Source organism: Anomaloglossus baeobatrachus, chromosome 8, assembly GCF_048569485.1.
Source record: "Anomaloglossus baeobatrachus isolate aAnoBae1 chromosome 8, aAnoBae1.hap1, whole genome shotgun sequence".
NCBI lineage: Eukaryota > Metazoa > Chordata > Amphibia > Anura > Aromobatidae > Anomaloglossus > Anomaloglossus baeobatrachus.
Genome location: NC_134360.1, coordinates 53,226,133 through 53,245,155, shown reverse-complemented (window position 1 = coordinate 53,245,155; position 19,023 = coordinate 53,226,133). Strand labels below are relative to the sequence as shown.

Here is a 19,023-nt window from a genome sequence, read left to right as displayed (position 1 = left end):
AAACAGTGATGGCATTACAATTTCCTTAGGCTAAGTTCACACACTGCGTTTTTTGACGCTGCGTTTTTGTGCGTTTTTTGCCTCAAAAAAACGCACAAAAATGTACCTGCGGAAAAAAACGTGGCAAAATCGCATGCGTTTTTACCGCGTTTTTTGCTGTGTTTTTGCTCACTGCGTTTTTATGCGGTTTTTATCAGTGAACATTGCCATTAAAGATTGTTGAAAGAAAAAGAGAAACCGTCTGATGTCATTTCCTTCTTCAATATGTTCTTCATTCTCCACTAGTGGATGCAGGAGAGCAGACAGCAGCTGCAGAACTACAAGGCTCAGCATCCTCGATCCAATAGTGGATGCAGGAGAGCAGACAGCAGCTGCAGAACTACAAGGCTCAGCATCCTCCATCCAATAGTGGATGCAGGGGAGCAGACAGCAGCTGCAGAACTACAAGGCTCAGCATCCTCGATCCACTAGTGTATGCAGGAGAGCAGACAGCAGCTGCCGAACTACAAGGCTCAGCATCCTCCTTCCAGGACTGTATGCAGGATTTCTTTGCCCCCCCCCAAAAAATGACGTGTGCGTCGCCATATTTTTGTATGCTAGCCAGGTACAGCAGGCAGGTACGGGCTGCCCCCAACCCCCAGCTGCCTATTTGTACCCGGCTGGGAACCAAAAATATAGGTAAGCCCTTTTTTTTTTTAAATTATTTCATGAATTTCATAAAATAATTAAAAAAAAAATGATGTGAGCTTCGCCCAAATTTTTGTGTCCAGCCAGGTACAACTAGGCAGCTGGGGATTGGAATCCGCAATGCAGGGTGCCCAACCTTTCTGGGCACCCCCGTTGTGAATTGCAGTCCACAGCCACCCCAGAAAATGGCGCTTTCATAGAAGCGCCATCTTCTGGCGCTGTATCCAACTCTTCCAGCTGCCCTGATGCCGGGTGGCTCGCTGGGTAATGATGGGGTTAGGGCTAGCTGTGTATTATCAGCTGGCTCTAAGCCCGAAATTCATGGTGTCACGCAAATATTAGACATGGCCACCATGAATTTCTAGTAAAGATAAAAAAAAAACACAACACACAAAAATATTTTTATTAGAAATAAAACACAACACAATTAGTGACTCCATCTTTATTGAAATAAAGAACCCCCCTCCGCAGTAATCCTGGGTCAAGGGTCACGCGCCATCTAATCCGGATCCAATATCATCTGATCGGTTTGCTGGAAGGCAAAGCGATCAGATGTGTCAGGTTCTAGGGCCTGAATCACACGACACAGCAGCTGATTGTATAAAAGCCGTTTATACAATCAGCCGATGCATCAGTGCAAAAAACTAAAAAAAAAACTACACACTTCTGTGCAGCGCCGGACTGGCTACCGGAGGAATCTCCAGTAATGCCAGACCTGGATTCAGGTACCTGCACTGCACTTCGGAGCTCCGGCGTGCAGCCTGGACTTTACAGCGAGCGCCGAGTGATTGATTCCCCGGCACTTGCGGTTCAGTTCATGTCAGCTGCAGACATCCCGGGCTAATCTCCGGTGCTGTCACCTGAACTCCGGAGATCACCCCGGACTGTCTGCAGCTGTCATGAACTGACTGCAAGCGCCGGGGAATCAGTCACTCGGCGCTCGCTCGCTGTAAAGTCTAGGCTGATGCATCAGTGCAAAAAAAAACAAAAACAAAAAAACAACTACACACGTCCGTCCTGATTCCCTTCCGACCGATGCAGGAGCTGCCGGTAAGGCCGGTTTCACACATCCGGCTTTTCGCCGGTTTGCCGGCTCTCTCCCGTACAGACAATACAGTACAGTGACAGCGCTGTAACTTCCGGGTCACATGTGCCGGTCACATGACAGCACGTGACTGGCGCTTGTTGCGCTGTCACTGTACTGTAGTCACTGTATGGGAGAGCGCCGGATCCGGCAAACTGGCAAAAAGCCGGATGTGTGAAACCGGCCTAATCAGTGATGAAGTCTCCTGACGGCATCAGCTGATAGCTGGCCGGGCGGCACAATCCGGCGTCACCGCGAGACTTACAATCAGCTGATGCGTCAGGTGACCGCATCAGGTGATCACCGCCAGGTCCTGCAGCTATCGTACATGCCTGGAAGGCTGCACACAGCCGGAGCAGGGGTGGCGGTACTGGGAGAGGAGCTGGGAGGGACATGGCACCAGGAGTCTGCAGACAGGTGAGTATGAGATTTTTCTACTGTTCACTTTTGATTTTGCAGCCGCTTCCACCTCCTGCACGGAGCTGACATGGCACCGGGCGGGAAATGGAAGCAGCGGTGGCGGTACCAAGAGGATTCACGCTTCTGTGTTTACTGACAGAAGGAATCCTCTTCCTGTACATGTCACTTTACTACCCACCCCTTGCGTTTATAGCTGCGTTTGTAGTCATAAAAATGCACTAAAACGCAGCTATATTTGGAATTTGCTGTTTTCATTGCGTTTTTTAACATCTCATTGAACTCAATGGGTGGAAAACGCAGTGAAGAACGCAAAAATAATTGACATGCTGCGTTTTTGTGGTGCCCACAAAAACGCAGCTAAAAAAACGCTGTCTGCGGACAGCAAAAATGAAAACTCATAGACTTTGCTGGGGAAGCAAATTCATGCAGTTTTCTGAGCAAAAACGCACCCAAAAAACGCGCAAAAACGCACTGTGCTGCGCCAACACATTATAAGAAATCATCAGGATGGTTTCTTGCTGAGGAGCTTTGCTCAAGGAGAATTGTTTGGATTGAATACATTGTAACCATTGGCGTAACTAAAGTCCGATGAGTCCTGGTCCAAAATCTGTAACAAACCCCCAGCTGTGAAAGGCAATATGTCAATATGTTCAACCACCAATTTGATCACCTCTCCAAAGTGTTACAAAGTCTATCAAAAAGTTGTAGAACTTTTCATTATACAAAGATTAAACTTTATTGTACACCGGCCCTTTAAATAGTATCCATAAGGGGGGTTCTACCACCCCATGGGGTTAAACCTGTGAAAATAGAACTTTATGAGACGTGAATGGCGGGCGCAGTGAACACAGATGATCAAATTACAGAATTAGTGAACATGGATCATCTCTAGGAGGGAGAATAATATCATCCTGTGCCGATGTGAGCAGGTCGGGTAATAGTAGAGGGACGGCCATTGGCTGAGGTCTACGGTCCTCTCGCACTATTCCTGGCAGCGACGACTGAATTGGATTTTTGCAGCATCTGGCTGGGAGCAGCGATGGTAAAAACAGCTGCTTTGTTTTCATGGTGGCTGTATGGGGCCCCTGCAGCCCACTGGAGGGGCCAGTATAAAAAATGCAGAGATGAAAAAAAGTCTCATAGGGACCCCCCACTCTGCATAAATTACATTGAGTCCAACAAAGAAGAGCGGAATTACAGACTTTATCAGGGAAATCGCTCAAGTAGCAATTACTTGAAATAATGCTAATACATAAATGGGCCCCATACAGGTATATAGAGAGCAGATAAATCCAGACTAAGGAGCTGCAGGGAGATTGTAACTCTTCCCCTCCATCCGTCCAAGCAAAACTCCAGGAAAAAAAAGGACCATATGCAAAGGAATTGTTATTTAAGCATTAAATGATCTGTGGATACACAGACCGCCTGCAGGTGTCCAGATATAAAAGCCGCCAGATAATATGAATGAAGAAATCCTTGGGAAATTTTGGATCACGTTTTCCCCTTGGATGTTAACAACATTACGGAATCAAACACGAGAACTGCCAAAAAAGTGACACAATGTAACAAAGAACTTCCTGAGACAAGGCCAAGACGTCTCATCTGCACAGTGAAAATATGTTCATCCCTGCAAATACGAAGGAATCCTGATAACGAGCCAAGATATTCCAAAAGGAGGATCGAAAATAGAGCTCCAAATATACATACAAAATCTGTCCATAGCTGTCATATAGTGTACACAAAAGCAGTAACATAGCAGATATATTCTTGTACATAGGTGCAGTATTATAGTAGTTATATTCTTGTACATAGGTGCAGTATTATAGTAGTTATATTCTTGTACATAGGGGCAGTATTATAGTAGTTATATTCTTGTACATAGGGGACTGTATTATAGTAGTTATATTCTTGTACATAGGAGCAGTATTATAGTAGTTATATTCTTGTACATAGGAGCAGTATTATAGTAGTTATATTCTTGTACATAGGGGACAGTATTATAGTAGTTATATTCTTGTACATAGGGGCAGTACTATAGTAGTTATATTCTTGTACATAGGGGCAGTATTATAGTAGTTATATTCTTGTACATATGAGCAGTATTATAGTAGTTATATTCTTGTACATAGGGGCAGTATTATAGTAGTTATATTCTTGTACACAGGAGCAGTATTATAGTAGTTATATTCTTGTACATAGGGGCAGTATTATAGTAGTTATATTCTTGTACATAGGAGCAGTATTATAGTAGTTATATTCTTGTACATAGGGGCAGTATTATAGTAGTTATATTCTTGTACATAGGGGCAGTATTATAGTAGTTATATTCTTGTACATAGGAGCAGTATTATAGTAGTTATATTCTTGTACATAGGAGCAGTATTATAGTAGTTATATTCTTGTACATAGGGGACAGTATTATAGTAGTTATATTCTTGTACATAGGGGCAGTACTATAGTAGTTATATTCTTGTACATAGGGGCAGTATTATAGTAGTTATATTCTTGTACATATGAGCAGTATTATAGTAGTTATATTCTTGTACATAGGGGCAGTATTATAGTAGTTATATTCTTGTACACAGGAGCAGTATTATAGTAGTTATATTCTTGTACATAGGGGCAGTATTATAGTAGTTATATTCTTGTACATAGGAGCAGTAACATAGTAGTTATATTCTTGTACATAGGGGCAGTATTATAGTAGTTATATTCTTGTACATAGGAGCAGTATTATAGTAGTTATATTCTTGTACATAGGGGCAGTATTATAGTAGTTATATTCTTGTACATAGGGGCAGTATTATAGTAGTTATATTCTTGTACATAGGAGCAGTATTATAGTAGTTATATTCTTGTACATAGGAGCAGTATTATAGTAGTTATATTCTTGTACATAGGGGACAGTATTATAGTAGTTATATTCTTGTACATAGGGGCAGTACTATAGTAGTTATATTCTTGTACATAGGGGCAGTATTATAGTAGTTATATTCTTGTACATATGAGCAGTATTATAGTAGTTATATTCTTGTACATAGGGGCAGTATTATAGTAGTTATATTCTTGTACACAGGAGCAGTATTATAGTAGTTATATTCTTGTACATAGGGGCAGTATTATAGTAGTTATATTCTTGTACATAGGAGCAGTAACATAGTAGTTATATTCTTGTACATAGGGGCAGTATTATAGTAGTTATATTCTTGTACATAGGAGCAGTATTATAGTAGTTATATTCTTCTACATAGCGGCAGTATTATAGTAGTTATATTCTTGTACATAGGGGCAGTATTATAGTAGTTATATTCTTGTACATAGGGGGCAGTATTATAGTAGTTATATTCTTGTACATAGGGGGGCAGTATTATAGTAGTTATATTCTTGTACATAGGGGGCAGTATTATAGTAGTTATATTCTTGTACATAGGAGGCAGTATTATAGTAGTTATATTTTTGTACATAGGGGACTGTATTATAGTAGTTATATTCTTGTACATAGGGGCAGTATTATAGTAGTTATATTCTTGTACATAGGGGACTGTATTATAGTAGTTATATTCTTGTACATAGGAGCAGTATTATAGTAGTTATATTCTTGTACATAGGGGCAGTATTATAGTAGTTATATTCTTGTACATAGGGAGCAGTATTATAGTAGTTATATTCTTGTACATAGGGAGCAGTATTATAGTAGTTATATTCTTGTACATAGGGGCAGTATTATAGTAGTTATATTCTTGTACATAGGGGCAGTATTATAGTAGTTATATTCTTGTACATAGGAGCAGTATTATAGTAGTTATATTCTTGTACATAGGGGCAGTATTATAGTTGTTATATTCTTGTACATAGGAGCAGTATTATAGTAGTTATATTCTTGTACATAGGAGCAGTATTATAGCAGTTATATTCTTGTACATAGGGAGCAGTATTATAGTAGTTATATTCTTGTACATAGGGGCAGTATTATAGTAGTTATATTCTTGTACATAGGAGCAGTATTATAGTAGTTACTAGAAGGTGGCCCGATTCTACGCATCGGGTATTCTAGAATTTACGTATTGTGTAGTTCATGTATGATTTTTGTTATATATATATATATATATATATATATATATATACATAGATGTTGTTGTGTGTAGTTACCAAGTGTTTGTGTAGGGGTTGTACATGTTCTGGGTGTTGTCTGGGTGTGGCGGGGGGTGAGAGCGGTGTTGTTTGTGGAGCGCTGTGTGTCTGTAGCGTTGTGTGTGTGTTGCGCAGTTTGTGTGTGTGGTGTGTTTTGGGGGGAGGTATGTTTTGTGCAATGTGTGTGTTGTGCGGTATGTGCGTATATTTGTGTGTGCAGCGTTGTCTGTGTGTGGGTGTCTGTGTAGGGCAGTTGTTTGTGGTTCCCAGTGTGTGTGTGTGTGTGTGTGGTGTGTTGTGCAGTGCGCGCGCGCGTGTGTGTGTGTTGGGGGGAGGTGTGCACTCCCCATCGTGCTCCATCCCCTATGCTGCGCACCCCCCATCGTGCTACATCTCCCATCCTGCGCACTCCCAAACGTGCTCCATCCGCCATGCTGCGCACTCCCAAACGTGCTCCATCCGCCATGCTGCGCACTCCCAAACGTGCTCCATCCGCCATGCTGCGCACTCCCCATCGTGCTCCATCCCCCATGCTGCGCACTCCCAAACGTGCTCCATCCGCCACGCTGCGCACTCCCCATCGTGCTCCATCTCCCATGCTGCGCACTCCCAAACGTGCTCCATCCGCCATGCTGCGCACTCCCAAACGTGCTCCATCCGCCATACTCCGCACTCCCCATCGTGCTCCATCCCCCATGCAGCGCACTCCCCATCGTGCTCTATCCCCTATGCTGCGCACCCCCCATCGTGCTCCATCTCCCATGCTGCGCACTCCCAAACGTGCTCCATCCGCCATGCTGCGCACTCCCAAACGTGGTCCATCCGCCATGCTGCGCACTCCCAAACGTGCTTCATCCGCCATACTCCGCACTCCCCATCGTGCTGCATCCCCCATGCTGCGCACTCCCAAACGTGCTCCATCCGCCATGCTGCGCACTCCCAAACGTGCTCCATCCGCCATGCTGCGCACTCCCAAACGTGCTCCATCCGCCATGCTGCGCACTCCCCATCGTGCTCCATCCCCTATGCTGCGCACTCCCAAACGTGCTCCATCCGCCATGCTGCGCAATCCCCATCGTGCTCCATCTCCCATGCTGCGAACTCCCAAACGTGCTCCATCCGCCATGCTGCGCACTCCCAAACGTGCTCCATCCGCCATACTCCGCACTCCCCATCATGCTCCATCCCCCATGCAGCGCACTCCCCATCGTGCTCCATCCCCTATGCTGCGCACCCCCCATCGTGCTCCATCTCCCATGCTGCGCACTCCCAAACGTGCTCCATCCGCCATGCTGCGCACTCCCAAACGTGGTCCATCCGCCATGCTGCGCACTCCCAAACATGCTCCATCCGCCATACTCCGCACTCCCCATCGTGCTGCATCCGCCATGCTGCGCACTCCCAAACGTGGTCCATCCGCCATGCTGCGCACTCCCAAACGTGCTCCATCCGCCATGCTGCGCACTCCCAAACGTGCTCCATCCAAACGTGCTCCATCCGCCAATGTGCGCACTCCCAAACGTGCTCCATCCGCCATGCTGCGCACTCCCAAACGTGCTCCATCCGCCATGCTGTGCCAGCATCAGCCTCTCTACCCGCAGCATCAGCCTCTCTGCCCGCAGCATCAGCCTCTCTCCTCCCAGCATCAGCCTCTCTCCCCGCAGCATCAGCCTCTCTGTCCCCAGCATCAGCCTCTCTGTCCCCAGCATCAGCCTCTCTGTCCCCAGCATCAGCCTCTCTGTCCCCAGCATCAGCCTCTCTCCTCCCAGCATCAGCCTCTCTCCTCCCAGCATCAGCCTCTCTGTCCCCAGCATCAGCCTCTCTGTCCCCAGCATCAGCCTCTCTCTTCCCAGCATCAGCCTCTCTGTCCCCAGCATCAGCCTCTCTGTCCCCAGCATCAGCCTCTCTGTCCCCAGCATCAGCCTCTCTCATCCCAGCATCAGCCTCTCTCATCCCAGCATCAGCCTCTCTCATCCCAGCATCAGCCTCTCTGTCCCCAGCATCAGCCTCTCTCATCCCAGCATCAGCCTCTCTGTCCCCAGCATCAGCCTCTCTGTCCCCAGCATCAGCCTCTCTGTCCCCAGCATCAGCCTGTCTGTCCCCAGCATCAGCCTCTCTGTCCCCAGCATCAGCCTCTCTGTCCCCAGCATCAGCCTCTCCATCCCAGCCTTCCCCAGGATCAGCCTCTCTCCTCCCAGCCTCCTCCAGCACGCCATGCTCCTCTGCCGACACTCACACACCCGATAGCATACACTCACACACACCCACACACACCCGATCGCATACACTCACGCACACACACATTGACGATATTGCACATACGTGCTCATACTCACAACATCCGGAGATACCACATGCTTCTGGCCATGTGATCCTCCGACAGGTCCTGGAAGGTCACAACAGCACAGTATCGCCGCCGAGAAGCAAGCGATATCGCCGGATGCTGTGAGTGTGTGGATGCGATGTGATGTATGTGTGAGGTGTGTGTGAGGTGTGTGTGAGGTGTGTGTGAGGTGTGTGTGAGGTGTGTGTGAGGTGTGTGTGAGGTGTGTGTGAGGTGTGTGTGAGGTGTGTGTGAGGTGTGTGTGAGGTGTGTGTGAGAGTGAGTGTGAGCCGGTGTACACTGATAACTATGATACACATCGGGTAACCAAGGGACCTTAGTTACCCGATGTGTATAATGGTTACCAGCGTTCACGGGCTCCGTGAAGATCCCAGCATCGCAAGGTTATGTCTGGCGCTGCTGGGATCGTGACGGAGCCGGTGTAGAAGCAAGCAATATCCCAGGATGTTGTGAGTGCGTGGATGTGATGTGTGAGGTGTGTGTGAGAGTGAGTGTGATCTGATGTGTGTGTGTGTACTCACCTGGGAGTCGGAGCTCCGTGTCTGTTGGGCAAGAGCGAGCGTGCATTGCGTGAAGGGGGCGGGGCCTGCAGAGAGCCGGGGCGAGAGGCCAATCCGTGGGGGGGGGGGGGGCCATGGCGAGCCCAGCGGCCAATCAGCTTTGTGTCACCGTAAGGACACAATTTTGGAGCATGACAGACAGACAGACAGACAGACAGACAGAATAAGGCAATTATATATATATATAGATATTCTTGTACATAGAGTGCAGTATTATAGTAGTTATATTCTTGTACATAGGGGCAGTACTATAGTAGTTATATTCTTGTACATAGGGGGCAGTATTATAGTAGTTATATTCTTGTACATAGGGGCAGTATTATAGTAGTTATATTCTTGTACATAGGAGCAGTATTATAGTAGTTATATTCTTGTACATAGGAGCAGTATTATAGTAGTTATATTCTTGTGCATAGGGGCAGTATTATAGTAGTTATATTCTTGTACATAGGAGCAGTATTATAGTAGTTATATTCTTCTACATAGCGGCAGTATTATAGTAGTTATATTTTTGTACATAGGGGCAGTATTCTAGTAATTATATTCTTGTACATAGGGGCAGTATTATAGTAGTTATATTCTTGTACATAGGGGGCAGTATTATAGTAGTTATATTCTTGTACATAGGGGGCAGTATTATAGTAGTTATAGTCTTGTACATAGGGGCAGTATTATAGTAGTTATATTTTTATACATAGGGAGCAGTATTATAGTAGTTATATTCTTGTACATAGGAGCAGTATTATAGTAGTTATATTCTTGTACATAGGGGGCAGTATTATAGTAGTTATATTCTTGTACATAGGGGGCAGTATTATAGTAGTTATATACTTGTAAATAGGGGGCAGTATTACAGTAGTTATATTCTTGTACATAGGGGCAGTATTATAGTTTTTATATTCTTGTACATAGGGGCAGTACTATAGTAGTTATATTCTTGTACATAGGGGGCAGTATTATAGTAGTTATATTCCTGTATATAGGGGCAGTATTATAGTACGGTAGTTATATTCTTGTACATAGAGAACAGTATTATAGTAGTTATATTCTTGTGCATAGGGGCAGTATTATAGTAGTTATATTCTTGTACATAGGGGCAGTATTATAGTAGTTATATTCTTGTACATAGGGGGCAGTATTATAGTAGTTATATTCTTGTACATAGGGGCAGTATTATAGTAGTTATATTCTTGTACATAGGGGCAGTATTATAGTAGTTATATTCTTGTACATAGGGGGCAGTATTATAGTAGTTATATTCTTGTACATACGGGCAGTGTTATAGTAGTTATATTTTTGTACATAAGGGCAGTATTATAGTAGTTATATTCTTGTACATAGGGGGCAGTATTATAGTAGTTATATTCTTGTACATAGGGGCAGTACTATAGTAGTTATATTCTTGTACATAGGGGGCAGTATTATAGTAGTTATGTTCTTGTACATAGGAGGCAGTATTATAGTAGTTATATTATTGTACATAGGGGCAGTATTATAGTAGTTATATTTTTGTACATAGGGGGCAGTGTTATAGTTTCTATATTCTTGTACATACGAGCAGTACTATAGTAGTTATATTCTTGTACATACGGGCAGTATTATAGTAGTTATATTCTTGTACACAGGGGCAGTATTATAGTAGTTATATTCTTGTACATAGGGGGCAGTATTATAGTAGTTATATTCTTGTACATAGGAGCAGTATTATAGTAGTTATATTCTTGTATATAGGGGCAGTACTATAGTAGTTATATTCTTGTACATAGGGGGCAGTATTATAGTAGTTATGTTCTTGTACATAGGGGCAGTATTATAGTAGTTATGTTCTTGTACATAGGGGCAGTATTATAGTAGTTATATTTGTGTACATAGGGGCAGTATTATAGTGGTTAAAGCTATAATCAGCTAATCTCTCACATTTGCAGGCTGGCAGAGAGGCAATGCTGTATTTCCTACATTAAGGATAACACTTGTATTGCCGGGATGATCGCAGCCAAGGAGCATGGAGTTTGTCTACAGACAGAGAACGATCTCTGTGAACGGTCGCACTTCAAGGTGAGTTAAACTCTAAGGGTTCGCTCACACTGGTGTATAAAAAATGAGATTCTTTCTCATGCAGAAACGTGGGACAATTTCTTCTCACTTGTCATCTGTGCGTAATACGTTTTTTTTTAACTCTTTAACTTTTAAACTCTTAAGTTAACTTTTTAACTCTTTTAACTTTTTTCTTAACATATATATATATATATATATAAACTGTAGTATCCAGTGTTGCCTGGGATAGTAGCTGTCTGTCTCTCTCTCTGTCTTAAGCCCGCTTTACACGTTGCAATATATCTTACAATCCGTCGTTGCGGTCAAGTTGTAAGTGACGCACATCCGGCATCGTTCGTGACCTATTTGCGTGTGACACCTACGTGCGATCAAGATTGAACGCAAAAACGGTGATCGCAAACACATCGTATCTTTGTCTAGAATTGAACGTTTTGTTGCACGTACCTAGTCAATTGAAACGTGTGACATCCCTCATACGATTTTGCAAATACAACTTTCAGGCCGGCTTCTCCTTAGCGAGTTTCTCGCAGTAGAGCAATGCGAGAAAATCTCGCATTGGAATCGGACACATGTTAGTGAATGATTCGGCTCGCATTTGCGATTTTTTTTTTTTTCTCAGTCCAGATCGGACTGAGAAAAAAAATCGCAGCATGCTGCTTTTGTCGGTTGGTCACTATCTCTGTCCCTCTCTCTCTGTCCATCTCAGTCAGTCTACCCCCCTCTCTCATACTCACTCATCCCCGATCCCCGGCGCGGCGCTGCACGGCGTTCACACTGCTCCGGCGGCTTCTCCTCTTTTGAAAAAGCCGGCCGCTCATTATTCAATCTCGTATTCCCTGCTTTCCCCGCCCACTGGCGCCTATGATTCGTTGCAGTCAGACACGCCCCCACGCTGAGTGACAGGTGTCTCACTGCACCCAATCACAGCAGCCGGTGGGCGTGTCTATACTGTGCAGTGAAATAAATAATTAAATAATTTTAAAAAAACGGCGTGCGGTCCCCCCCCCCAATTTTAAAACCAGCCTGATAAAGCCATACGGCTGAAGGCTGGTATTCTCAGGATGGGGAGCTCCACGTTATGGGGAGCCCCCCAGCCTAACAATATCAGTCAGCAGACGCACAGAATTGCCGCATACAATAGATGCGACTGTTCTGGGACTGTACCCGGCTCTTCCCGATTTGCCTTGGTGCGGTGGCAATAAGGGTAATAAAGAGTTAATGGCAGCCCATAACTGCCACTAAATCCTAGATTAATCATTGCAGGCGTCTCCCCGAGATACCTTCCATGATTAATCTATAAGTTACAGAAAATAAACACACACAGCCGAAAAATCCTTTATTTGAAATAAAAAACACTAACAAATTCCCTCGTTCACCAATTTAATAAGCCCGGAAAAGCCATCCATGTCCGGCGTAATCCAGGATGGTCCAGCGTCGCGTCTGGCTCTGCTGCATGAAGGTGACTGGAGCAGCAGAAGACACCGCCGCTCCTGTCACCTCCACGCGGCAACTGAAGACAGCCGCGCGATCAGCTGAGCTGTCACTGAGGTTACCCGCGGCCATCGCTGGATCCAGCGGTGGCCGCGAGTAACCTCAGTGACAGCTCAGCTGATCGCGCTACTCACCTCAGTTGCTGCGTGGAGGTGACAGGAGCGGCGGTGTCTTCTGCTGTGAACGGCAGTGCAGCGCCGCGCCGGGGATCGGTGAGTATGAGAGAGGGCTGTTCAATTCAGTCACTCAGGGGATTTGCGGTCACCGGTGAGTCCTTCACGGGTGACCGCTAATCAGTAGGCGACACAGACAGAGCCACGGGATGACAATGAAGTCGGGTGAAGTTCATCCGACTTCATTCTGATCGTGCGGCTCTGTCTGTGTCTGCTGTCATCTGCCATTCAGCTCTGCTACATGGCTGTCTGTGTCTGCTGTTAGCGGCTATGTAGCAGAGCTGAATGGCAGATGACATAGTAAAAACGGATCCCCTACGCATTACACACGCTTGACAAGTCAATAAATAAAAAAAAGGGTGCACAATGCATACGTCACAGAACACATGATCTAAAGGATCGCACATAAAATTGATCAATTTAACATAGACTACTAACGCACGTGTGACAGCAAATGAACGACCTACGTGCGATCTCATTAGATCACAAATGCGACCTGGGCGTGTCACATCGCAAACGCGATTGTACAACTAATTGCACCGTGTAAAGTGGGCTTTACTCTGTATTTGTCGATATCCGTCTCTCTCTGTCTGTCTCTGTCTGTCTCTCTATCGCTTTTTCTGTCTGTCTCCTTCTTTGTCTCTTTCCCTGTCTGTTGGCCTCTGTCTGTCTCAATCCGTCTCTCCACTGATATCATATTACCTCACACATAGGCTTCTTATACTAAGAATGTCCTGCGTTGCCTATAGCAACCAATCACAGCTCCTATTAATGACCTGTAGCTCCCAGCTCAATTGACTGTAATGTAAACAGGTTTTTTGGTCAATAATTGTAAAGCGCGGGGTTAAATTTTCCCCTCAAAACATAGTCTATGACATTCCCTGGGTCACATGAGGTGACTGTGCAAAATGTCATTACTGTAAATGCGACGGTGCAGATTCCTTTAGCAGACATACATACACACACATACACACACATAGACATATATACATATATCCACATACATACACACATATATACCCACAAACACATACATACACTCATCTTTATATATTAGATATACTGTACATGCATATTGCCTTATCAGACCTCGCTGTCACTCTCCTCCATAAGGTGAAAACTTACCCCATATATATATATTAGTGATGAGCGAGTACTAAAAAGCTCGGGTGCTCGAGGCTCGGGCCGAGCATCCCAAGATACTCGTGTACTCGGCCCGAGCACCGAGCCCAATGTTATCCTATGGGAGACCCGAGTATTTTTGTGAAATGACCACCGGCAGCATGTAGAAACCCTAAAAATGGCACAAAAGTCTCAGAAGAGTGCTCAAATGACATGGCAACAGCATGGGGAAGACCCCTTGAAGCATTTATCACTCAAAAGTCACAGCTGTGAACAATTTTGTCCGCGTTTTACGCCATTTTTACGGACTCACCAGAAAACCTTCCAAAATGACACCAAAATGAATTTTCATGGCAGAAATGTTAAGGGCACATACCCAATAGTGAGATAGAGCTGGTGTATGTTACTTTTTGAGATTAATACATGAAAGATTTTACGTAAAACATTGTGTGGCACTCCGATGTCCCTGAGAAGAGACGTACATGAAGGCCTCTTGAGTCTAATGTGCCCATTTTGAGGAAGTGAGTCTTTGTAGTATTTTCCTTTGCCAGGGCAGTCCAAAATTGTGAGGTTCACCAATGCCCCTGCATACAGACGTGCATGATGGCCTGTAAACCTGAAGTGCCCATTGTAAGGAAGTGGGTCTATTGTAGTATAGCCCTTAGGCAGGGCAGCCAAAAATTGGGAGGCTCCACGTTGTCCCTGGATAGAGACGTGCATGAGGGCCTGTAAACCTGAAGTGCCCATTGTCAGGAAGTGGGTGTATTATAGTATAGCCCTTAGGCAGGGCAGCCAAAAATTGGGAGGCTCCACGTTGTCCCTGGGTAGAGACGTGCATGAGGGCCTGTAAACCTGAAGTGCCCATTGTAAGGAAGTGGGTCTATTGTAGTATAGCCCTTAGGCAGGGCAGCCAAAAATTGGGAGGCTCCACGTTGTCCCTGGATAGAGACGTGCATGAGGGCCTGTAAACCTGAAGTGCCCATTGTAAGGAATTGGGTCTATTGTAGTATAGCCCTTTGGCAGGGCAGCCAAAAATTGGGAGGCTCCACATTGTCCCTGGGTAGAGACGTGCATGAGGGCCTGTAAACCTGAAGTGCCCATTGGAAGGAAGTGGGTCTATTGTAGTATAGCCCTTAGGCAGGGCAGCCAAAAATTGGGAGGCTCCACGTTGTCCCTGGATAGAGACCTGTTAGGTTCTTAGTGCCTCCGTGCTTGCATTTAAAAACCGCACGTGTGTGCCTGTTGGTGGCAGCTTTCCGCTGCACTTGTGTGCGTTTTGCAAAAACTTGGATATAACGCACAAGTCTAGTGAATACACGTCAGCACAGCATTGCAAAATGCGCAAGGGCGTTGGCAAGGAACAAGGAAGTGGACGTGATGGTGGTGCAGGCAGAGGCCGAGGTCGTGGGCAAGCTCTAATTTCGCCACAACAAAGGGCCACATCTACTTGCTCGCACGTCCTGTCCCAAATTCTTGGGGACCGCAGCAGTACACCGCTCTTGAACCAAGACCAGTGTCAACAGGTTGTTAGTTGGATAGCGGATAATGCTTCCAGTCAGATTGGCACCACCACAAACACTCTGTCTTCCACACGGTCAAGTGTCAGTAGCCGTGATACTGCACCGCACATTTCTGAACCTGATCCTCCTTCCTACCACCAGGCTGAGTACACGTCCTCCTCGGACATTACTGATCCCACACTTGGACACTCGGAAGAGCTGTTCACGTTTCCATTCGCACATTCTGGCCTCTCGCCAGCTCCTGTTGAAGTGGGCCATGACGAGATTGTATGTACAGATGCCCAAATATTTGAGCAGCCACGTTCTCACGAAGTTGGCAACGTGTCTCAACAAGGGGTGGACGATGATGAGACACAATTGTCAGGAAGTCAGGAGGAGGAGCAGGGTGCGGAAGAGGAAGATGACGTGGTGGCTGATCCAGTAACTGACCCAACCTGGCAGGAGGATATGCAGAGCGAGGACAGCAGTGCACAGGGGGAGGGAGGCGTAGCATCCCAACAGGCAGTAAGAAGCAGGGTGGTGGCCACAGGCAGACGTCAGGCAACCATTCCCCGGAACAACACGACACAAGGTGCCTGTACAAATGTTAGGTCTTCCCGAGTCCGGCAGTTTTTTAAGTTGGCTCCAGATGATTCTAAAAAGGCCATTTGCAACACCTGCCGTGCCAGCATCAGCAGGGGTACCAAAACTAGCAGCCTGACCACCACCAGCATGATCAGGCACATGTCAGCCAAGCACCCGACTTTGTGGGATGTACAACAGAGTCGAGGAGCAGTGCTTGCTGATGTCACTGCTACGTCTTCGCTTGTTGTGCATGCGAGCCAATCCCCTGTCCATGCTGCCCGCGAACAAGCCTCCTCCGGCCCTGCACCTGCAGTTGCCCACGCAGAAATAACACCATCATCAAGCACGTCCTTATCCCAGCGCAGCGTTCAGTTATCCATTCAGCAAACCTTTGAACGCAGGTGCAAATACACTGCCAACGCCCCACATGCCACAGTTCTAAATGCTAACATTTCGCGACTGCTTGCGCTGGAAATGTTGCCTTTTAGGCTGGTGGAGACAGAAGCATTCCGCGACCTGATGGTGGCAGCTGTCCCACGTTACTCGGTCCCCAGCCGCCACTATTTCTCCCGGTGTGCCTTCCCCGCATTGCATAACCACGTGTCACAAAACATCACACGTGCCCTGAACAACGCTGTTTCAGCCAAAGTCCACCTAACCACAGACACGTGGACAAGTGCTTGTGGGCAAGGCCGCTACATCTCGTTGACGGCACACTGGGTTAATATTGTGGAAGCTGGGACCCAGTCTGAGCGAGGGACGGAACACGTCCTTCCCACACCAAGTTTTGCAGGCCCTACCTCAGTCAGGGTTTCACCCACACTCTACAGCTCCGGAATGTCATGCTCCTCAGCCTCCTCCTCCTCCTGCGCATCCTCATCCACTTTACCCTCCACACCAGTCCCAAGCTGGAAGTGTCGCGGGCGGAGGAGGGGACGCTGCGCTCTCCCACTGCTCGGGTCCGGCTGCCGCTGCTCTACGGCTGCTGCTGCTCGGTGGCTCGAGCGATGGCCAGATCCCGGGGACTCGAGCGGCGCTCCTCGCCCGTGAGTGAAAAGGGGTGATTTGGGTTTTGGGGATATTGTCCATGACGCCACCCACGGTTGTGGTGATTATCTGGACACCACCGCTGCTCTGGACGGGGATCCCGGGAGCCTGTGACAGGGAGCAGCTTTGTTGTTATTTCTCCCCTCCGTGGGTAGGGGGGTTGGTTGTCCCGGGGCCCGGTGATGGGGTAGAGATGGATGACAGGCGGGTTGTGGGGCCTGATGAGGTGCAGGGTCGCAGGGGCAGCGCTGTGCCGCACGGCACGGAGGTACTCACTCAGCCCAATGATGATGACACAGTTCACGGTAAAACAAGTGGCTGGATGGACGGGTCCCTCGGACGGCTGCGGTTGTTCCTCCCTGCAGGTTAGTGAGGACTGTCTCTCCCTGCACCTAAGTTCAGTGTTGGTAGTGATGGTTTCCCACCGGTAACCCGCTCCCCGACCTGGATATGGGCCGGAGGAGCCCCTTTTGCCCACAGGCGCTGGCCCTGGGAGACGGTTGCCCTTGGCGGTGGCGGTGTCTCCCCTTCACGGTTGGACGGTTGCCTTCTATCGGGACTTGGCTGTTTGGAAACCCGGAGGTCCCCTCACTAACGGATTTGGCAAATTCACGGCGACACCAAGCCTTGCCGGGATCCGAAAGGCCCCTGCCAATGGTGCTGGCTTCTCTTTGTATACCGGTCCGGTACGGCCGGGTCACCACCCGTCCACGGTCCTTACGGCAGACTCCAATCGGCCTCCACTGCAGACGGTCACCACATCCTGCCAACCTTGCTGTCCTGTCCGGGCCACACACCCAGACCAACTTCAGGCTCTTTGCTGTCACTTTTCTCCTCTCTACTACTTTCCTCCTTCCACTTCCTTAGCTTAACTCTCACTGCCTATGTTTTCCCTCCTCCAGGACTGTGAACTCCTTGGTGGGTGGAGACCAACCGCTTGGCTCCACCCCCTGGTGTGGACAACAGCCCCTGGGGAAGGCAACAAGGATTTTGTGTTTTGACTATGATGTGCCTGCAGGGAGTGTGGGGTGTGTAAGTGTTGTGCTCTGTGGCCCCTGGCTTGTCCAGGGCGACACAGAAGCACTGCAGCACTGCCTCGGCGAAGCGGCAACAGGCTGTGCTGAAGCTAATCTACATAGGTGACAAACCCCACAATGCAGAAGAGGTGTGGACAGCTCTGAAACAGCAGGCAGATCACTGGCTCACACCTCTGAACCTAAAGCCAGGAAAGGTCGTGTGTGACAATGGCCGGAACCTGGTGGCGGCTTTGAGGCGAGGCCAGCTGACACATGTTCCATGCGTGGCCCATGTGCTCAACCTCGTGGTTCAGCGGTTTCTAAAGTCATACCCAGAGCTGTCTGATCTGCTGGTAAAAGTTCGCCGCCTGTCTGCACATTTTCGAAAGTCACCTACCGCTTCAGCCGGCCTTGCCGGCTTTCAGCGCCATTTGCATCTTCCGGCTCACAGACTGGTGTGTGATGTCCCCACGCGTTGGAATTCAACTCTGCACATGTTGGTCAGGATATGTGAGCAGAAGAGGGCAGTTGTTGAGTACCTGCATCACCTAAGCCGTCGGGAAATGGGTCAAACTCCACACATAACACCTGAGGAGTGGAGATGGATGTCCGACCTATGTACCATCCGCCGAAACTTTGAGGACTCCACCAAGATGGTGAGCGGCGATGACGACATTATTAGCGTCACCATACCGCTTCTCTGCCTTCTAAAATGGTCTCTGCTCAAAAAACAACCATGATGCATTGCAGGCAGAGCGCGATGAGTTTGAGCAAGAAACAGTAGTGGGTGTGGGTGATAACACACAGCC

General features: G+C 47.2%; 1 protein-coding gene across 1 annotated transcript in view; it reads left to right on the top strand.

The window, feature by feature from the left end:
- Positions 1-19,023, top strand: part of FBLN2 (fibulin 2) — a 77,544-nt gene that overhangs the window by 31,023 nt on the left and 27,498 nt on the right. Inside the window, exon 4 of the mRNA XM_075321624.1 lies at positions 11,152-11,281. Coding sequence (XP_075177739.1) covers positions 11,152-11,281 — 130 coding nt within the window. The remainder of the gene's footprint in view (positions 1-11,151; positions 11,282-19,023) is intronic.